We start from the raw sequence: 20,952 nt of genomic DNA on the forward strand, positions 1-20,952 counted from the left end.
CATACGTACTAAGCAAAGCTTCAATTAAACTACATAGTAAAATAAACCCCTTACGTATATACAACCACCTAAACAGTGCTGCTTGTTGGGTTGTCTAATAAGTAGATCTTAAAAATACGCTTTTCAGTGCGCTGTAATATCAAGAGACCTTTTCACGAGCGTGATCGAAATAATAGGTGTCCTACTAGCGACAGTCGTGCGACAGGAACGGTTAACTGTCCTATGAGTGACCCGTTTCGATCTGTTAACTAGCCTATGAGTCACCGATTCGTTTATCTCTCGTAGGACTTAAGAGTTTATCTATCTAAGAAATTATATCAAATTGCTATACAAGCTTTCATGTATAAGTCAAAACAAGAGAAGGCAAATCAAGTAATTAGTTTTACGTTTTGGTAGCTTATAACAGGGGGGTGAAGTAATTTAAAGAGTGTTAACCCTTTTGATTATTTAGAGTGCACTGTATTGTAATTCGTGGGATTGGTTGTGAATAGTCTATCAGATGTAAGGAACCGCAAAAGCTTTTATTATTGAAATGTTTTTCTCATTTTACTCATAGAGTTTTAGGAAATCTAAAAAGTAGATAATTGGCGAAATTGTTACACGTTTACGCTTTCCAAATTAAATATATTGTTTAGCTTAGTGAGTATAATTAGATTTGAAATAAATTAAGTACAGAAAGCAGAGCTTTTGTAGAAAGGGGATATTCATATTATAATTGGATTTTCAATAATTAATTACATAGGAATATACTTTTCACGGAAATATCCCTGTTGTCTCGTTAAGTTATTTGATATATTTTATGTCAAATCTTATTCAAAATTAAGATAAGTTTTATTTGGACTCACAGTAGAGGGAAAATATATTTGACAAACTGTATCACTGTCACGTACATTTTTCATTGCAAGTGTAGCGGCCGACCTGAGGCGCCTTCGGGCCGACCTAAATTTTTGCTTTTCTTACTGTTATTAAATTCATAATTACTATTTAAAAACCTTTTAATTGCTTTATTGCCATGTAATTATTGCAGGTATTAGTCAATGTTAAATTTCTCTCTCTTTATATTTTGCTCTTTCTGTGGAATAACTAAGCCAGACGAATACTTAAAGTTAGCTGTTGTCTCGTAAGATGAAACTCATATCTTTTTCTCCCCTCTTTGCATCTTGAGAAACAGATCTGAATTGGTAACCTATAACCTTCGATTCGCTGCACGTGCAAGGGAATATCTAACCCTTGTGTCTTATCTGAGAGTCTGATGTTATTTTCTGAATACTCTCATTGTCCTCTGTTTAAGCCCAGATGTTCTCAAAAACATGGTAGACGTATAATTAACATTTTGGCGCCGAAGTTGACACTTCGAAAATACTAAATATGTCTATTTTGACACCGTATAAAATAAGTGTCTTGGGAACACTTGTATTTTTGGTATCATTGTGAAACGATTAAGAAACCTGTAAAATCTGGATAAAGCTTGATTTTCTTTGTAATATCAAATTAACCTTTGACTTTTAATTTGGATATTATGTACCAGATGACGCTAAAGCCTTATACTGTTTGTAATAACGCGCATGCGTGACTATTCTAGTTAACACCCTAAATAGTCGTTTAGATTATCAATACCCAATCTAAACGTAAAGACTAATTTCATTGCACACGAGTATCCGCCCTTTTTGGGAAGATACCACCCTACTATACTCCCACGTACGTAACGTGTGAAAAAACTCCCTGAATACAAAATAGCTGTACAAGCTGTTCTCAGGGGGAAAATCATTGTGTGTCTACGAGGCACGAGCTTCGTGCTCGTCGCCGGGGCTCCGGCCCACTCTTCGGGCTCAGGCTTCTGTCCTTCGCCCGCCGGACTTGCGTTTCTTCTCTGACTTTGTTAGAGTCATAGAGAGAAGAACTTAGTGCATTATCAGAATGTGTTATTACACTGTGTTAGTGGAGAACTCCGTCATCTCCGTTCTCCTACCAAGGACCATCTCTGCTTTCGTTTCGTGTGTGCAATACAGCAAGAACTTTGTTACTGTGCTGAACGTTGTTTCTAGTAAGTTTACTACTCTACATGCAGGCAGTCGTAATTCGATCTCTTCATTGAACTGCCCTTATTTCTCTTTTATCATTGGTCATATTCTGACCCCTCTCAAGTTTCACGCATACGCCACTAGACTGATGCGTCATCTAAAATTACCTCTGATGTATAACAACTTATTGCTTAACAACTCTTCTGCGCTGTACAAAAGCAACTTACAATAAAACTCATACTACTTCTAACTCGGCGTCCCAGTCATTTAAAACGCCTATCTAAAGTTTTCAAAGTACGACCTCACCTACTCATATTCTCTCAGAAAGTACCTCCGAAGAAGCCGTTCGTCGAAGTCATTATTATCACATCTCTTTCGTTCTCTGGTTCCTACGTGAACCACTACACCAGTCACGCCTGTTGAGGACCGAACTCTTTATCTTCTGTAGTTGAGTGAACCATCACCCTTCTGTGTGTGTTCTGCGACTCCAGTACTATTCCTGCATTCGCCGTGAGAATTCCGATTGGAGAAAGAACTTCACTCTCCGTAGGAAGTGGAAGCATCTTGTTGGTTTTACCGCTCGAACCAATACAGACATCTTCTGGGAATTCTTGGTTGCAACGAACATCTTGTTACCACGCTAAGCTCAACTGGACTTATACAGGACTCGACGATATCTCCAGAGGCCACTTGGAACTCTTTCATCTGTGTAGGTGTTCGATTGCGAGGTGAGTGATTTAAATTGTTTTAGTGATCTTAATTGTGCATCTTGATTCCTCGCATCGACTCAGAATCACGTCTACTTCTTTGCACCCAATAGCCGATTTCAGTGTTTGTGTAAAGTGATTCTACAACTAAGGTTGTTAGCGATAACTATCTCTTCCATTTTATTGTTTTATCGATTAAATTGTTATTAGGCTGAATTATTTAAGTATGGCCAAGCCTGACCTTGTCTTGTGAAGTTTATGTACTTGAGGTCCATTAAGTGTGTTAATAATCTTGTTTACATTGCATTAGCTTTATTTAAATTCATTGTTGTATAATACGTGCCTAATTATTAAGTTGTCGTCCCGCTACAAATATTTATTTCTTTGCACGAGTCCTAGTTGTCTATTATTTTGGTGTGCTAATTAATCTCGTTGTTGTGTGGGCTTCACGTTAACTAGTGACCCCCCCCTTTGGAGCCGCCACTGCCCTAAAGTGCTGGCAATTACCTGCGGGACATTCATGGATCAAGGCTCCCTTATAATCTCGTAAACTCGTGCTTGAACTTAGTAATTAATTATTGTCATACATAGGCACTCATCCTGTTCTCTCTCTCTCTATCAACTCACCTTGCCGACAGCCTGGTTAGTCGGACATTGTTTGAACAGGACGGACCTCCTCCTTACCGTACTAATAAATTGCCGAGCCCCATAGACTGCTCAGCTCCATTACATTTTTAATGTCAGGCAACTCTCTAAAGCAGTGATATTGTTGAGACCTTTCGTGGTCCTTTATTAATTATTCTGTTAGTTTGATTTCGGCTACCTTTGGTAGAGATATTGTCGCTAATAATCTCTTTTTATGTTCGTGACCTGTGGTGGGACTCCCTCACCAGTGGCCGCAAAAGTTCTGATCGCCTCCTGCCACCGGCCCCGACATAAATTTGGTGTTCAACAGTGGGATTCGATCATTAGCTCGTCATCTAATAATGTGTTAATTGATATTGATTATAGAATCCTATGTTGCTTTTGTAAATGACAAAGCAGGAGTTATTTATATTATTACTTTCATTTGTGTTAAGTAGTTTGCTTAGGGTCAAATTTATATTCTAAATGAGTTTCGTATAATTTAATGCTCAATTGTGTGAGTTGAAATGACAGGTTTCCTATTAATTTGCTTGAAAGTCAACATTTTGTGTTGATATGTTGCGTTGGGCAAATGCCCCCTTCTACCCTGAAAGCTTAACTATCATTTTGCTTGTTCTAGAGAAGTCAATGAGGGAAGGAAAAAGAAACAGTCCATATATCAAAAGAATAGTTCGTTCCTTTTTCTTCAACACAGAGAGAAAACATCTGTTCTCTGTTAGTTTCCCCAGCTGGGCAAAACAAAACAAAAAGAAAAAAAGAGCAAAAAAAAAAGGAAGTGTGTTGATTAGCGTTCCTCGGTTGTGTAATGCATTAGTATTAAAAAAAAAAACTGTAGGGAGAAATATCAACACAATACCTTGAGAAGGTTTATGGCGCCAAATGCGGGACGGATACCTTCTTCTTCACCTATCGAGATGAAAGCTATTCCGTTCTGTATTCAAATCTTCTCAACGTATTCTGAGTTCGATTCTTGCAATGGATTTTCGCGAGGTTCATTTCAAGAATCATCAGTCGTAAGGCTGGTGTAGGAACTCCAAGTATTCAAATTCTGCTTGTGTAATTAATGTACAAGTCAGTCAAAACAAACATCATTGAAATTTTGAAATTTATTTTGAAATTTTCATTCTGTGAGTCCTTATACTCACGCGTTGTTAGTTCTTTGATTGTGGGTAAATTCTTGATCTTTCCCCGACTGGCTTCTCAGCGTTAGTGGTAAATTAAATATTATGTTAGGTGCTAAAGAGATTCCTTACACGAACTATGCGAACTAAAGCCTTAATATGTTTCGTTTCTCAGTAAAAGTTCATAATGAGATTCATTATTGTGATTTTGAAGTTTCAAATTATTTTAAAAATCTTCTTGGAGGCCAATTTAATTTTATTATTTATGAATGGACGTGCTTTTTGTTAATTATGAGAGAATTAAGTACACCAAGATTGAAAGTTTAAAAGGGCAATAAATTCAGTTAGTAATTTGTTTTAAGTAGAGACCATTCTTAATAAGCTGTTGTAATATTAAGCCTAACTCGTTATTTTATTATTTTAAGTCGTGTTTGAATAAAGACAACACTAATGTGGGACACCCCTGAAGTATAGTACCCTGTATTTTAAGACCGCGAAGTCCCTTGTATTTTGATTGAATGATAAGAGCGAAAAGTATTAGGATATGCGTTATTGCTTTTTGAAGTCCATGGCATCAAAGTTTTGTAATTTGAATAAAGCTCTTGTAAATTTTAATTGCCAGTGTAAGGCTGTTTTATTAAGGAAGAAATACGTGAACTTAATGTAGTAGAAAGACTAATCCTAACAATTCCGTTTGTGCTTAGCTATTGTTATTAATTAAGGAGACGTTTAAATAATTTATTAGTAGACATTATTAATCAATGAATCTTTTCTTATTCATTATGTTAGAAGTTGAATTATCTATAAATTTATTACTTTCCGGTCACGATAAATTCGACCGTAGTCATTGTGTTAATAATTTCATTTGTTCAGGACGTAAAACCGTGCTCTGTAGTATTGTTATTAATTTTGCTATTTCTTGCCGAGCGCTAATGCCTCGAGTTGTGTAATTATTTTGTAAATTTTAGCGAGCTATCTAATTTTGGAACGTATCGTTGGGAGACACCCTGTCGGAAAATATTGAGACAGTGAACATACCTCTCCCTTGTTCCAGCAGTAATTCATGGAGTCTAGATTAGGTTAGGATGTGTCAATTCCCTTTCCTAAAAAGAGTACCAATTCCATCAAACGTGATAATTAACTATAATTATCAGCCCCAAAGCGTACATTGGTCGTTCAGAGAATTGCCACCTGTTTCTATCGCTTGTATTAGCTGAGAATCGTGCAATCTCTGATGTTTATACTCCGTTGAATCGATCTTATTGTACCAATTCCATCAAACGTGATAATTAACTACAATTATCAGCCCCAAAGCGTAAATTGGTCGTTTCAGAGAATTGCCGCTTGTTTCTATCGCTTGTATTAGCTGAGAATCGCGCAATCTCTAATGTTGATCCTCTGTTATATCGACCTTATTGTATAATGGTGCGTCCGCGTAATTGTAAGGATGTTAAGCCGGATCTTTGAGAAGGCTTACCCCCTTAAAGGTACGGGACCCTCCTATTACATCCCAGGTCGCTATGGACCCCCTAGGTCCCGCAGCTGTTTATTATCGTTCAGTTTACTAATGAACGACCAGAGAATGTTTGGTTCTTTCGGAAGGAAGCCCAGTGTTTCGTTCGAAAGACACCCTATGGTGTTAAAGTTTTAACTATGTGCCTTTCGAGATGGTAATGATATGTATGGAAGCTAATGTTGTATTTAAATGGTCATAAATATTCTTGCTCGCGAGTGCCTAATCTAATCAAAGGTGCGTTTGTGTAGACCTAATCCTTTTGAGCACTCTTGCTCCCTAATGAGTCCAAGCACGAGTCCTTAAGAAAATCTAAGGTTGTCCGAAGAGATAATTAAATTCGCTTGTCCAATGTATCAAGTATTGTTATGTTTTGTAGCTTCCGCGTAAATTAGTGATGTTATAATATCATGAGTAAAAGAAATGTTTTTGCAAGTCCAGGAATCGAGTTATTTTCTAGAATGAAATCCTTATCGGGCCTAAATGTCAGATACAACCGCCCTGTTTAGAAAATAAGTGCATTGTTGATCATTTGGTAATTGTGTAATTGCATATAAACTCTTTCTTGTCTCCTATTTGAAATGATAAATCGTTCTTTTGTGCATCTAGATATCCCAAAAGGTCTCTAAAATGTAAATACGCGGTTAAATTCCTCAAAGTTAAAATTATGAATAAATGCGAAGTAAATGTAAGTCCCAGGGTCATATGAGTTAATATTAGAAGATAGGCTAAAAGTAATCTTTATTATACCTCTCTTGCCTCCTGCCGTCCGAGTGCCAACTTAATTTGTATCTAAGAGTCGACATCATGTCTCCTGTAAGGAATTCTCGTTGAATTGTATTAATTGTTCTTAAATGTATTTAAGTAATTATAGTCTATTCCCGTTCGATTGTATTTCTATAAGGTTGTGGCACATTCTATTTTTATCATTTGGATATATTGATTATTGTATTTACTAGGAATAGACATGTTAAGCTGTAATTGTAATAATATTCTAACGTGAATATACATTCTAATAATGATGATAATGGCATTTGATATATTATGCGTTATAATGCATGTGATAATTGTATTTTGATATCTATTATATGTTATAATTAATATGAATTTTTGGTGAATATCCAGGTTGAAATTAAGACCTACCAATTGAATGATATCAATATTTTGCTGTAAAAGGTAGTTGTTATCATAGTAAGGCAACAAGATAATTGCCTGAAGCTATATTTAAATTCATTGTTAACTTCTAAACGTCAGTACTTCAGTTATATTGGTTCCTTTGTTAATAAAATGACGTAAAAGTGAAGTACCTCTGTGCGAACAGTACAATTAAATATATGTTGATTTAAAACTGTATATTGTAACTCTACCTCTCTTATCGATTAATTATTTGTAGCAGTTCATTTTATAAATTGAGAGGATTTATTTGATTACGTTAATTAAGCGTCTGTTCAACTGCGTTGATTAATTATTTGTGGTAGTTCATTCTATAAATTGAGATGATTTAATTGATTGATTTTGTTAAGCGTTCGTTCAACTGCGTGACAATAGTCACTAAACAATAATATTGAACCACGCGTTAATTGGCATATTGTTAAATAAAAGTATTGAAAGTTTAGACAATAATTGATCTTGTATATTGGTCGTTTGCGTCATATTGTAATTTAAGTATTTTTAGACGTAACTGTAAAATTGCCATCTAGTTTATGAACACCCTGTATTGAGTCGTGTTCCATATAAATGTTATTTAAAAAGGGTTCATTTTGAAATATTCATACGCTGTCCCGTACTGAATCCTAATTGTTTAAGGGATGAATGTTATAAAGTATATATATGTTTTAGCTTATCCCTTTCGCGCTAAAAGAAATCCGCCTTCATTTCATTCGAAAGCTTGTATGAAAACATAGCAATTCTTCTTTTGGCCGTTCTCTGTTTAAAAGAAAAACCAGACCCTTACCAGACAGGGCTGTAGTATAATTTCTTTTTCTTCACACCACCCTGACCTCAGCGTGGAGTGTAGTAGCAAAAAAAAAAGAATAGAAAACATCTGAGCGTCAATTCCCAACTACCCTCCGGTAGTGGATAACCTTCGACCTCAGGGAGTCCCAGTAACCCAATTTTGGTAAAGACTAGAAGAGCATAAAAACAAACTGGCTCCCTTTCTTATCGTGTAACTAATGGTTTGTTTTGACAATTTTGGAGTAAGTGATAAAGTGTAAATTTTTAATTAATGTATCAAAAACAAAACGTAGAGAAAAAGAAAAATTTACATATAGTAATAATAATAATAATAATAATAATAATAAAAATCATGAATTAAATACTTCATTAACTAATGTAGTTATATTCTGTATACGGTAGTCTTGCGATTCTGTATAGTGTTTATAATCTCTAGGATTTTTAGGTAGTTGATTCTTGTACTTTAATAATATAGAAGTCATTCAAATCTTTTGTTAAATTTAGTAATTCTATATATATATACCTAGTAGAAATTTCGTTTAGGACATGTGCAGTTCCTTGAATGTCTAGAGAGGTCAAGAATACAACTATCGTTAATGATTGTAGACTAGTAAAAAAAAAATGCGTGTAAATATTTATTATCTATATATATTTCCTTTGTAGTTATAATTGATTTGTAAAGCATAATTGCATGTTACTTGGGTTTAATATCTAACTATATTAATTTAGTATGGGTCATCCATCTCCTTTACATATAGGTATATCCTTTGTATATATAGGAACTCGTATTATAATAATAATAACTATAAAAACTGAGTAAAAAAAAAAAATTATTTTAAATGTGTACTGTACATAATTGAAGTCATTTGTGTTATCCCTCGCTATAGTGTTTTAATAGGTATAGTGTATTTATACGAAATCAGGTTGTATTGGCCTTGTTAGTCTTTGTATATTTTTATAGACAAAGCTTAGTTTTGTAAATATGTAGGAACAAATCGTACCAACTAGGGAACTCTTTGTATTATACGTATATAACCATTGGTAGAGCCATGTAGTAATTTCTTAAATTTGTGATTCACTCACAATCGAGATTTTATATCTAAATAATTGGTAGTCTAATGATAACTTTGTTTATTAACGTAGTTTAATAATAATTTTGGGGTTCTCATATTTAATTCTAGTTATAGATGTATATATATAAACATTTCTTTAACTTTTTAATTGTTTGAGTATGACATAGGTATTAGACCTTTAGATAATTGTATATCTTCTTATATACACAAAAATATATATTTAAGCTGTTTTGGGATTTTAACGAGTACGTCTGTACTACTGATATAACTACTTTTGTGTCATTATTTAATTATGGTGTTACCTAATAGTAGATAATTATTTCAATAGGTTTTTACTTTATGTGTTTGAGTACTTCGATTATTTAGCTATAATTGTGTATAAAATAATACTTGCTGGTATGTTTTGCCTTTATGAACTTTACTTAAAGAATTAGTAAGTGTTGCCAACTAGGACTAAGAAATTTTAATTGAATATATCTATGTATGAGTATTAAGCAGTGTTGCCAATCCTAAAGATTAAAAAGTGTTGCCAACTCTAAAGTTTAAAAACAATATTGCCACTTAATTTTTTTTTTAAAAAAAAATTTAAGCCCAAATAGTCAAAAAAAAAATATGTAGCGGCCGACCTGAGGCGCCTTCGGGCCGACCTAAATTTTTGCTTTTCTTACTGTTATTAAATTCATAATTACTATTTAAAAACCTTTTAATTGCTTTATTGCCATGTAATTATTGCAGGTATTAGTCAATGTTAAATTTCTCTCTCTTTATATTTTGCTCTTTCTGTGGAATAACTAAGCCAGACGAATACTTAAAGTTAGCTGTTGTCTCGTAAGATGAAACTCATATCTTTTTCTCCCCTCTTTGCATCTTGAGAAACAGATCTGAATTGGTAACCTATAACCTTCGATTCGCTGCACGTGCAAGGGAATATCTAACCCTTGTGTCTTATCTGAGAGTCTGATGTTATTTTCTGAATACTCTCATTGTCCTCTGTTTAAGCCCAGATGTTCTCAAAAACATGGTAGACGTATAATTAACATTTTGGCGCCGAAGTTGACACTTCGAAAATACTAAATATGTCTATTTTGACACCGTATAAAATAAGTGTCTTGGGAACACTTGTATTTTTGGTATCATTGTGAAACGATTAAGAAACCTGTAAAATCTGGATAAAGCTTGATTTTCTTTGTAATATCAAATTAACCTTTGACTTTTAATTTGGATATTATGTACCAGATGACGCTAAAGCCTTATACTGTTTGTAATAACGCGCATGCGTGACTATTCTAGTTAACACCCTAAATAGTCGTTTAGATTATCAATACCCAATCTAAACGTAAAGACTAATTTCATTGCACACGAGTATCCGCCCTTTTTGGGAAGATACCACCCTACTATACTCCCACGTACGTAACGTGTGAAAAAACTCCCTGAATACAAAATGGCTGTACAAGCTGTTCTCAGGGGGAAAATCATTGTGTGTCTACGAGGCACGAGCTTCGTGCTCGTCGCCGGGGCTCCGGCCCACTCTTCGGGCTCAGGCTTCTGTCCTTCGCCCGCCGGACTTGCGTTTCTTCTCTGACTTTGTTAGAGTCATAGAGAGAAGAACTTAGTGCATTATCAGAATGTGTTATTACACTGTGTTAGTGGAGAACTCCGTCATCTCCGTTCTCCTACCAAGGACCATCTCTGCTTTCGTTTCGTGTGTGCAATACAGCAAGAACTTTGTTACTGTGCTGAACGTTGTTTCTAGTAAGTTTACTACTCTACATGCAGGCAGTCGTAATTCGATCTCTTCATTGAACTGCCCTTATTTCTCTTTTATCATTGGTCATATTCTGACCCCTCTCAAGTTTCACGCATACGCCACTAGACTGATGCGTCATCTAAAATTACCTCTGATGTATAACAACTTATTGCTTAACAACTCTTCTGCGCTGTACAAAAGCAACTTACAATAAAACTCATACTACTTCTAACTCGGCGTCCCAGTCATTTAAAACGCCTATCTAAAGTTTTCAAAGTACGACCTCACCTACTCATATTCTCTCAGAAAGTACCTCCGAAGAAGCCGTTCGTCGAAGTCATTATTATCACATCTCTTTCGTTCTCTGGTTCCTACGTGAACCACTACACCAGTCACGCCTGTTGAGGACCGAACTCTTTATCTTCTGTAGTTGAGTGAACCATCACCCTTCTGTGTGTGTTCTGCGACTCCAGTACTATTCCTGCATTCGCCGTGAGAATTCCGATTGGAGAAAGAACTTCACTCTCCGTAGGAAGTGGAAGCATCTTGTTGGTTTTACCGCTCGAACCAATACAGACATCTTCTGGGAATTCTTGGTTGCAACGAACATCTTGTTACCACGCTAAGCTCAACTGGACTTATACAGGACTCGACGATATCTCCAGAGGCCACTTGGAACTCTTTCATCTGTGTAGGTGTTCGATTGCGAGGTGAGTGATTTAAATTGTTTTAGTGATCTTAATTGTGCATCTTGATTCCTCGCATCGACTCAGAATCACGTCTACTTCTTTGCACCCAATAGCCGATTTCAGTGTTTGTGTAAAGTGATTCTACAACTAAGGTTGTTAGCGATAACTATCTCTTCCATTTTATTGTTTTATCGATTAAATTGTTATTAGGCTGAATTATTTAAGTATGGCCAAGCCTGACCTTGTCTTGTGAAGTTTATGTACTTGAGGTCCATTAAGTGTGTTAATAATCTTGTTTACATTGCATTAGCTTTATTTAAATTCATTGTTGTATAATACGTGCCTAATTATTAAGTTGTCGTCCCGCTACAAATATTTATTTCTTTGCACGAGTCCTAGTTGTCTATTATTTTGGTGTGCTAATTAATCTCGTTGTTGTGTGGGCTTCACGTTAACTAGTGACCCCCCCCTTTGGAGCCGCCACTGCCCTAAAGTGCTGGCAATTACCTGCGGGACATTCATGGATCAAGGCTCCCTTATAATCTCGTAAACTCGTGCTTGAACTTAGTAATTAATTATTGTCATACATAGGCACTCATCCTGTTCTCTCTCTCTCTATCAACTCACCTTGCCGACAGCCTGGTTAGTCGGACATTGTTTGAACAGGACGGACCTCCTCCTTACCGTACTAATAAATTGCCGAGCCCCATAGACTGCTCAGCTCCATTACATTTTTAATGTCAGGCAACTCTCTAAAGCAGTGATATTGTTGAGACCTTTCGTGGTCCTTTATTAATTATTCTGTTAGTTTGATTTCGGCTACCTTTGGTAGAGATATTGTCGCTAATAATCTCTTTTTATGTTCGTGACCTGTGGTGGGACTCCCTCACCAGTGGCCGCAAAAGTTCTGATCGCCTCCTGCCACCGGCCCCGACAATATTTTAAAATATTAAATAAATTTTAAGTCGATAAAATGAAATTCAAGTAGTAGTATCCAGTTTAGAGAGATTCGGAATGTACGCATTACTGTTTCGTAACCAATAGTATTAAGTAACACCAAAAAACATATTCTTAAACTACACATGGTTACCAAAATAATATAAACATTTGAAAAAGTGCAACTTACTATACTTCGCGTTACCCGAATTAGCGTATTGCATCAACCATGAGTTCGTAGTGCGTTGTTACTAGACCTTCAGGGAGGAATCTAATAGTTCATAATTGATTTTGCTTGCATTTCTGGACAATTATGAATGATTAGATTCGTCACAGAAGGTTTGGTAATAGGGCACAGCGAGCTTATTGGCTGACGCCATACGCCAATTCGGGTGACGTGGAGTATAGATTGCACCACCTTGGGCCACCTTAGCCTTTCGAGTTCATTACAGCTCTGATGCGACATGGGATGGAGTCGTAGGTGTCGTGAATGCTACCGAGCGGAATATTACACCATTCTGCATGCAGTGCGTCACTTATTTCGATGAAAAATCTGCGCTAGATTTGTGTCTTCAAAACGGACCATAGGCATTCAGTTATGTTCAGTAGGACGACCAGGGAGAAGGGATATTCAATTACATCCTGATGTTCCTCAAATCACACCATGTAAGTGGACTCATTATCATCCTGGCATATGGCACCATTGCCCAGAAACAATATTTGGACCATAAGATGCTTATGATTCCCTAAAAAGTTGACATGATCAAGGGCAGTGACCAACCGATAAGTGTCAGGACAATGTCCATCAAGATATTGCGGCTCACAGCATCATGAAGTCACCGCCATGTTTCACGGCTGGGCGGAGACACTCTGGATTGTATGTGTCTATGGGCATCCGTCACTCATAAACACGACCTGTAGTTTGAAATAAGATGAGCCGATGACTCATTCGGCTTAATCATACTTTTTCGGTTATCAGTAGTTCATGTTGCATGTTTGTGTTACAATTGACGCCGGCCCAAATCATGGTGGGCACTTGTCAAACTTTTCTTCGGTGGAATCCTACTCCTCGCGACAGACTGTGATTGTCGACAAAAGTTGTGTCAGATGATGCTCGAGTTTTTGTGTAATTTGCACTGAAGTCGCACGACGGTTTTGAGTCACAATCCATTTGAATACTCGGCGGGACCCATTACTGAGGATTTTCTTGTCACCATTGTTCTCTTCGCTAATGTGGTGTTCCTGTGAGTTTTGTAGACCGTCATTACATTGGGTGCTGTTCTTCGCGACAACCAACACACTTGCCACTTTCATTTTGCTTGCACAACATAACCAAGCGCCATTTATCTGGCCTCTGAATCAGAGAGGTCACCTATTATACACTATCACTGTGTGGTCAGTTCACTGTATACTGCTGTTCTACAGCCCTTCACATAGTACGGAGTGGTGTGGTCGCCGGCATACCGTTGTCAACTCAGACTTTGGCGTGTTTTCAATTGATCACCATCTGTATATATATATGTATGTAAAGTACCACGCAAATAAGAAACCGGATAGCATAATGCGATGTGTCTATATGATTTATTAATAAGCTTAAAGCTATGTACAAAAATAGATAAATAAAGTACCACTACCTATGTAAAAGTTGGTGTAAGGAATTGTAGCCTATGTTGTGTTGTATTTTCTACAACTTTATTTTATGAATTTAAAAGTAAAAGTACTCAGGATGAAATGCTATAGAAAATGTATAATGTTATGAAAATAGAAATTTGTTTAGTATATATATATATTCAGCGCAGTTTATGTCTACATGTAAGTGTAAAAACATACCTTGATACTTGTACATTCCTTTTGGTTATCTAATCTATGATGTGACATTTGCCCAGCATGAGAGGAGGGCACGGGGCTTCGTGGTAGAGCACTTTCTTCTATTGCATAGTCCCTCGTTCGATCTTCGACTAAGTAAGCTTGTGGTGGACAATATCGTGTTCGGGATCTTCTCAGGGTACTCCCGTTTCTTATTCCACCAACTCTTCCACTACCCACCGTCTCCCTAAGCCTAAAGGGCATTAGCGTGGGTCGTTAAGCTGAAATATTTCATTTCATTTCTGTCCAGCATGAAAGAAGGAAAAAGAAGTAAGCCCATTATTCAACTTTGCTTGTGAGAATTTTAAATGTAATAATATCGCCTGTAGGTATAATATAAAAAAATATTTTTCGCCTTTGTTAAGTAATGATTTGCACAGCAAACTCACAAGTGCTAATTTATTTTTTATAGCAAGGTGGTTGTAATATGGACTAAATTATAAACATAATTGAGACAAACACATCATTTTTTTTTATTTATTGATATACCCAGTTACAGTGCTTATTTTTCATATATTTTCATTTCACTTTTAAACCGTGTAAGACAGTTATTATAAATATCTATTTTACCTGTCAGTTTTGTGAGTCTGTTTTAGGTTGCACTCATTTTCCATGTTGGTGACTAACGTAGCATATTCGTTCTTAATTTCATACAGTAAAAAAAAAATTCTAAATTTTCTATGCGTGTTTTTCTATTTGGTACTCCATAAATGGCATTCTCTTTTATTTCAGGTATATTTGGCCAAAGATATTCATACGAGCAAAGAATATGCAAGTAAGTAGATTTATTTTGTATAGTAAAGTACAGTGTATAAGTCTCCTGTGAACAGGAGACAAAATAATTGAGCCTCTCTGGCTTTGGCCAAAATACTTAATATCTGATACTTGGCCAATGTGTTACCACTATTGAAAGAAAGGCTAATTAAGAAAGAGTGACATTGAGCATTTGAACTTAAGGTGAATGTAGAAAAGCGCCAATCACAAATAGAAGGTAGTAGTACATCTCCCTAATATGTTCCTTATATTATGACACTGCCATGACATTCACAATATTCAGGGGGGGGGAAGGGTGGCTCAGTGGTAGATTGCTTATCTCTGATGCGTGGGGTCCCAGTTTGATCCCCGGCCAAGTAAATTAGTAGTGGACAACATAGTGTCCGTGAGTTTTCTCGGGATTCTCCCGTTTCCTCCCACATTTCATTCCATTCATGACCATTCACTTACCTTAGTCATCCTGTCCCCCCCCCCCTTAGCCTAAAGAGAATAATCGTGGGACGTTAAACTCAAAAGATTTTATTCACAATATGAGTGCGAATGCTCGCTTCACTTCAGTTTTATTATTATTAACGTAATGTTATGCTGTAATTTTATTATTATCAGGGCCCGGATCTTGTTGACAAGTCAACTTTTTTCTGTTATGCATAGGGCAAGGCAAGTTCAAATAAAAACCTTATCCATCAACTCTAGGTTCTCAATATATTTTTTTATATCAATATATGTTTTTAGGGTCAGCTTTTGGTCACTTTTTGCCGGTTTGAAGTTTCAGGTCATTTTTAAATATTTTAAGGTAACTTTTAGGTCACTTATTGTCTTTTTATTCTTTTTCTTCCACATAAGGAAATCTTAAAATGAACACTGTTTACGGGATGTGAAAAAGACGAAATTAAATAATCTCTTTTCCTGCTTCCTGACTATTGGAGTGGAAAAACTGCATTCTTAACAAGCTACTGAAAACTAAGCTGTAGCTGGTTGACGAAAGGTTGGGGTTGGTAGGTGTCCAAACAGATAGTTTTGGGTTGTTGACCACAAAGGATGTGATCACGTGAATAACTAAAAATGGATTAGAAGGCGTACAAAGGTTTTAACAGGGTTTTTATCTGTTATTCACATGTAGTCTACACTTGCGAACTTTTATTGTTTAAGAGTGCTTCCTAGTTTCAACTCGGGAGTGAATTGACGCTTTCAGTACGTACAATGTCGTACAATGGACTGATCAATGGACATAAATGATCAATGGACTGCAACTAACTGAAACAAAACTTTTTGAATATGAGTGAGAAACGTTAATTAACATCCAATAGATATTTTTAAAAAATTGTCAATGTTTAATGAAATAAACATTAAAAAACGGAAGTTTTAAGGTCAATTTTTGTGAATTTTAGGGTCATTTTACAGGAATTTTAGTGTAATTTTATAGGTCATTTTTCGAAACTTTTAGGTAAACGAGATCCGGACTCTGGTTATTATAAATAAAACAGAGGACAATTTGAATTGTTGTTGTTGTAGGTATGTAGTGAATATATTTCTGAAATCGAAATATGAAAAAATAAGAATCTGTTGATATAGGTGAACCAAAAATATAGTCAGTTAATATATAAATACTCAAACTCAATGCTCACACTTTCTGACTTCTTCGAAGTAGCCAAAATCAAATGTCCACTGCACTGGAAAACACTACCCCGTATTTAGTTATTAGACACTACAGAATTCACCTCGTGTCACGTATAAATTCTGCTTCATAATTGGCGAAACCGGGTGATCAAAGCATTTCCATTAACATCACGCAACGGGCTGGGCTTTCTAGTAGGACTATGAGGCTGCTGGTATAATATTTGTCCAATAGTGCATTGATGCCGTTGGGCAGCAAATCTTCCCACTGCCACCGGAGGAGCACTTGCTACTTTATTTGTTTCTTTATTCGCTTCAGTCCTATTCTGATTGGAAGGCTGGTGACGTAGTACCTGTCCAATAGTACACTGAGGTCGTGGAGCACCATAGCGTCCCAACGGCGTTGGTACGTTACTTGTGTCTCTAGAAGTTTCAAGCCTGCCTCTAGTGAAAGATTGTGTCTTGAACCCAGTGCTTTTTTTCGTACGAGGTGGAGAATTGTGACTTGAGCTCGTAATATAGCGCCCATTCACTCGTGTTGATTTCGCATCTGATCTGTCATCAAAAAATCCATCGTAAAGAACGAAGTTGTTAGTCTGAGGTATAATTTTTTGTAAACCATAATGTTTTAATAAGAAAGCTAACAACTTTTCTGATGGTCTGTCAATCGCTAGATGCTTTGGTTGTACCTTTTCTTCATTTAACATGTGCTCAAACAATTTTCGACCACATCCCATTCGTTGTCTCGATTCGTGAACATAAAAATCCAACACACACATTGGTACTAGTTCATGATGACGATTAGCCTGATCGAAGACAAATAATCTTTTCTTACCCACTTTCAGCAGGCCAATGACCGTACCATTTCCTTTAGATCCTCCTTTGTGCTCTAGAAGTAAATACACAACATGATCCGAATTTCTCATATGTGATGCACTGGTGATAGGAGAGTGGAGGCCTTGAGCAATCGCAGAAGCTTTTCCCATTTCGTCTAAAATGGTAGCCACATATGCTGACACTGTTTGAAGTTTTTGATTGTTGCCTCTAAAATCTTCAGGAATCAAGTTGTTACTAATCTTCACTATGTTCCTTGGACTTACGTCCTCAACTTTAAATTCGAATTCCATTCTTGGAAAGATGTTATACAATTTTATATGGAATAGATGTCCACTTTGTTATTTTGTCCTGTCAAAACTGGATATGTTTTCGAAGCTATTAACGTAGTAGCACTATAGAAATATTCCTGTAGCATCCACTATTTTAAAGCTGTAAACTTTCCGAGGCTTAAAACCTAACAACAATGTGTCCACTACATATCTACAACAACAACGAATCAGACCATTTTTCTTTTTAATTTACAACAATTACATTTTTTAAATTTTAAAAATAACGACTTCATCCATTTATTATTATTTCACTATGTAACAATATTCAAACACAGCTATTTCAATATATATATAGAAAAAATAAAATAAAAATATAAAGATGGAAAGAAACCCGGCCCAGCGAATTATTTTCGTTAATTAAATGTTTAATTCACTTCGACTTTTTTCAAAATGCTTGAAAAATTAAAAATGAATAAGTAAATTAACGAAGCTTTCTAGTATATGTAAGCTACTAAGTTCTCCATAATTTTGATGTTAAAGAATTTGGTGGCACAAGAATGAGGACTAATTGTTTTAGAATTTCAATATCTACAAACATAGTGCTGTGGAACAGTGATGACCGATAGCTTGTATTTAATTTGCTGCGGAAGCTCTTTCGAATTTTTACTGTAATATAACAAAGTTACAGGTAGAGATGCAAGGGCTCGAAAAAAAAAAAACGGCTTTTTTGAAAGAAAAAAAAAACGGCTTTTTCTGCTTCGCTTTTTTGCTTGGGAAATTTTGGGCTTTTTTAAAAATTCTGCTTTAAAATGATAAAGTAGACTTTGTTTCGCTTCTCTATAACACAAAAAGTCATTTATTTAGTGGTTGATGCCGATAATAATATAAAACCTCGAAAACAAACCATGAATTTCGAAGAGATATTTCAAACAATTTTTCTTCAAGATATTTACTTTATGAATTCCAAAGGATTAACCAATGTATATAATGAGAATTTTTTAACCTCCTATATACAGAAGTAAGCAGGGTTGGCAAGAACCATGGTTGTTTTTTAAAATGTCAAAAACCCGTTTTTGGGGGAAGTTTAAACCAGTTTTTTTGTTTAAACCAGGTTTTTTGATTTAGATATTTTGCTTTATGTATTTATATTGCATATTCACAGAAATAAATTTGTTTCGCCTTGGTGTTATTATGCAACAGCGGGATTACGCTGGAAGAGGCCCCATAAGCTTAAAGAAGTCCGGTCAGTAAATTTCTTAAATTGAGAAACTCCCGCCCTAGCCATCGGGAAAATCCCGTCATTACTTTAAATGTAAAACAATAACGGGAAAATTTTGTTATTGCTTTGCATGTAAAATTTAAAGGTCAACGCATCATAATCAGTAAGCTAAAACTGAGGTATTAAATTACAAATTTAGTATGCAGATATCATTGAAAGTCCAATCCAAGCTAATGTTGGAAGCTACGTAGGAAATCGATAAATTTTGCCAATTTCTATCAAATATATTTAAGCAATCTTGGCTTCTTTATAAAACAGCAGGCATTCGGGCATGCAGAAATATACAATTTGGTTTCGTTTCGTATGTTTAGGCTTAACATCTTTACGTAATACCGAGGTTATCAAGAAGATTTTCGCTTAAAGTGACATCTGAACCGCTACTTGGTTGTTTACGCATGAAAGAAGGGTTGTGGTTCGACCGAGAATTGAACATGGGACATCTTGATTAGAAGGTGAAAAGGAAATAAAACTAATGCAGATGGATTGATATCTGGAAACGTCACCATGAAGTTCACACGATTCGCATTTTTCGTTCTTTTTATTTTTTGGTTTAAACCAGTTATTTATAAAATAAATAAATAAATAAATAAAACTGGTGTAAACCAGCCAACCCTAAAAGTAAACACTTCTTTTAAAAAAATACACAAATAACTAGCAAAATTGTATGTAGTATTTGTACTTCAAAATATTCCATACCCTCTTTTTGAAACAAAATAGAATTAAAACATAAGAGAAATACTTAGATTTATATGATACACTTAAAGGCTGCACATCTAAAGCTTTTGGTTCTGTATATTCTTGAAATTCTACAGTTAAGTTTTATATAACCGCCATCACGGCTTACCCAATCCTTAAGTTTTCTGAATTTTTAACAAGAGGGATTCAACATATCATTACGGAACTCTCCCTCTTTAAAAAAAATTACGGATAAGCTAAATACAACTGCACAACAAACATGACTGAGTGGTTAGCTTTTGCGCTTCTATCGGGAAGTCCTGGATTCAACCCAGCATTCGACCATTCTGACAAAGCTTTTCTTCATTCTATCTGTGAATGTAGAAATAGTGCATGTACTGTGAGTTGGCCGACTTCCTTTCTTATTGTTTTTAAATCGTTATTATTACTAATTACCAGCAGTGACCGTTTTACGAAGGTTAGGGGGGGGGGCGGTCTTTCGGACTGAAGCCTGTTTCCCAAAGTTACGGAATGTCTAAAACAAACGAAATATCTATTAGTTATGCCTTTACTCATACACTTTAAGCCCCCCTCAAATAAAAATTACGAATGTTTTCAAAAACTAAACATTAGTAAGAAAAACCCCTCCCAAAATAATTTTCTAAATCCGCCACTGACTCTCAGTATAAAATGATGTTCAAGATTGTATCCGGAAGATTATTGCTAAATATATAAAGGAAACGAAATATTAGTTATGCCTGTACTCATAAACTTCAAACACCTCCCAAATAAAATTAGGAGTTTTTTAGAAAACAAAACAATCAGAGAAACCCCTCCCAACGTACTTTTCTAAATCCGCTACTGATTATTTGTATAAATTGGTATTCAAGGTTGTATTCGGAAAATTATTGCTAAATCAATGCACAGCTACAGTATAACAGAAATGTGGAAGTACGGTTTGACGGATATATTGAAAAACGTACGTTTTGACGGATAGGCTATATAGAAAAACGTCAGTTCAACTTTTGCGCTAGAAGCTAGAGTACTAAGCTCTTAGAAATGAAACACAAATGACAAACTAAAATGATCTAAAGAAGAAAAAAATGTCGATAAAATAAAGTTAAATAGCCTCTAAAATTGCCCTCAAATACTACATTCTTCATGTTAGCTTTAATTCGTAAAACATGTGCTCCATCCATCTTGATGGTGAATTTCAGAGTGAAATATGGC

At 35.6% G+C, this 20,952-nt stretch overlaps 2 protein-coding genes across 2 annotated transcripts in view; both read right to left on the bottom strand.

Moving 5' to 3' along the window:
• ci (transcriptional activator cubitus interruptus) overlaps positions 1-20,952 on the bottom strand; it is a 583,442-nt gene that overhangs the window by 333,441 nt on the left and 229,049 nt on the right. The gene's annotated exons all lie outside the window — the stretch shown is intronic.
• On the bottom strand, positions 16,453-17,995 carry LOC145678509 (alpha-tubulin N-acetyltransferase 1-like). The gene has a single exon (XM_081748734.1). It carries the CDS (start codon positions 17,787-17,789, stop codon positions 16,791-16,793), a length of 999 nt encoding a protein of 332 aa, XP_081604860.1. The 5' UTR covers positions 17,790-17,995; the 3' UTR covers positions 16,453-16,790.

The sequence above is a fragment of the Thermobia domestica genome, chromosome 2 (genome assembly GCF_964235325.1).
Source record: "Thermobia domestica chromosome 2, izTheDome1.hap1.1, whole genome shotgun sequence".
Taxonomy (NCBI): domain Eukaryota; kingdom Metazoa; phylum Arthropoda; class Insecta; order Zygentoma; family Lepismatidae; genus Thermobia; species Thermobia domestica.

What these genes read in the sequence shown, in the direction of transcription:
- LOC145678509 (XM_081748734.1), bottom strand. Translation starts at nt 17,789, where the DNA reads ATGGAATTCGAATTTAAAGTTGAGGACGTAAGTCCAAGGAACATAGTG.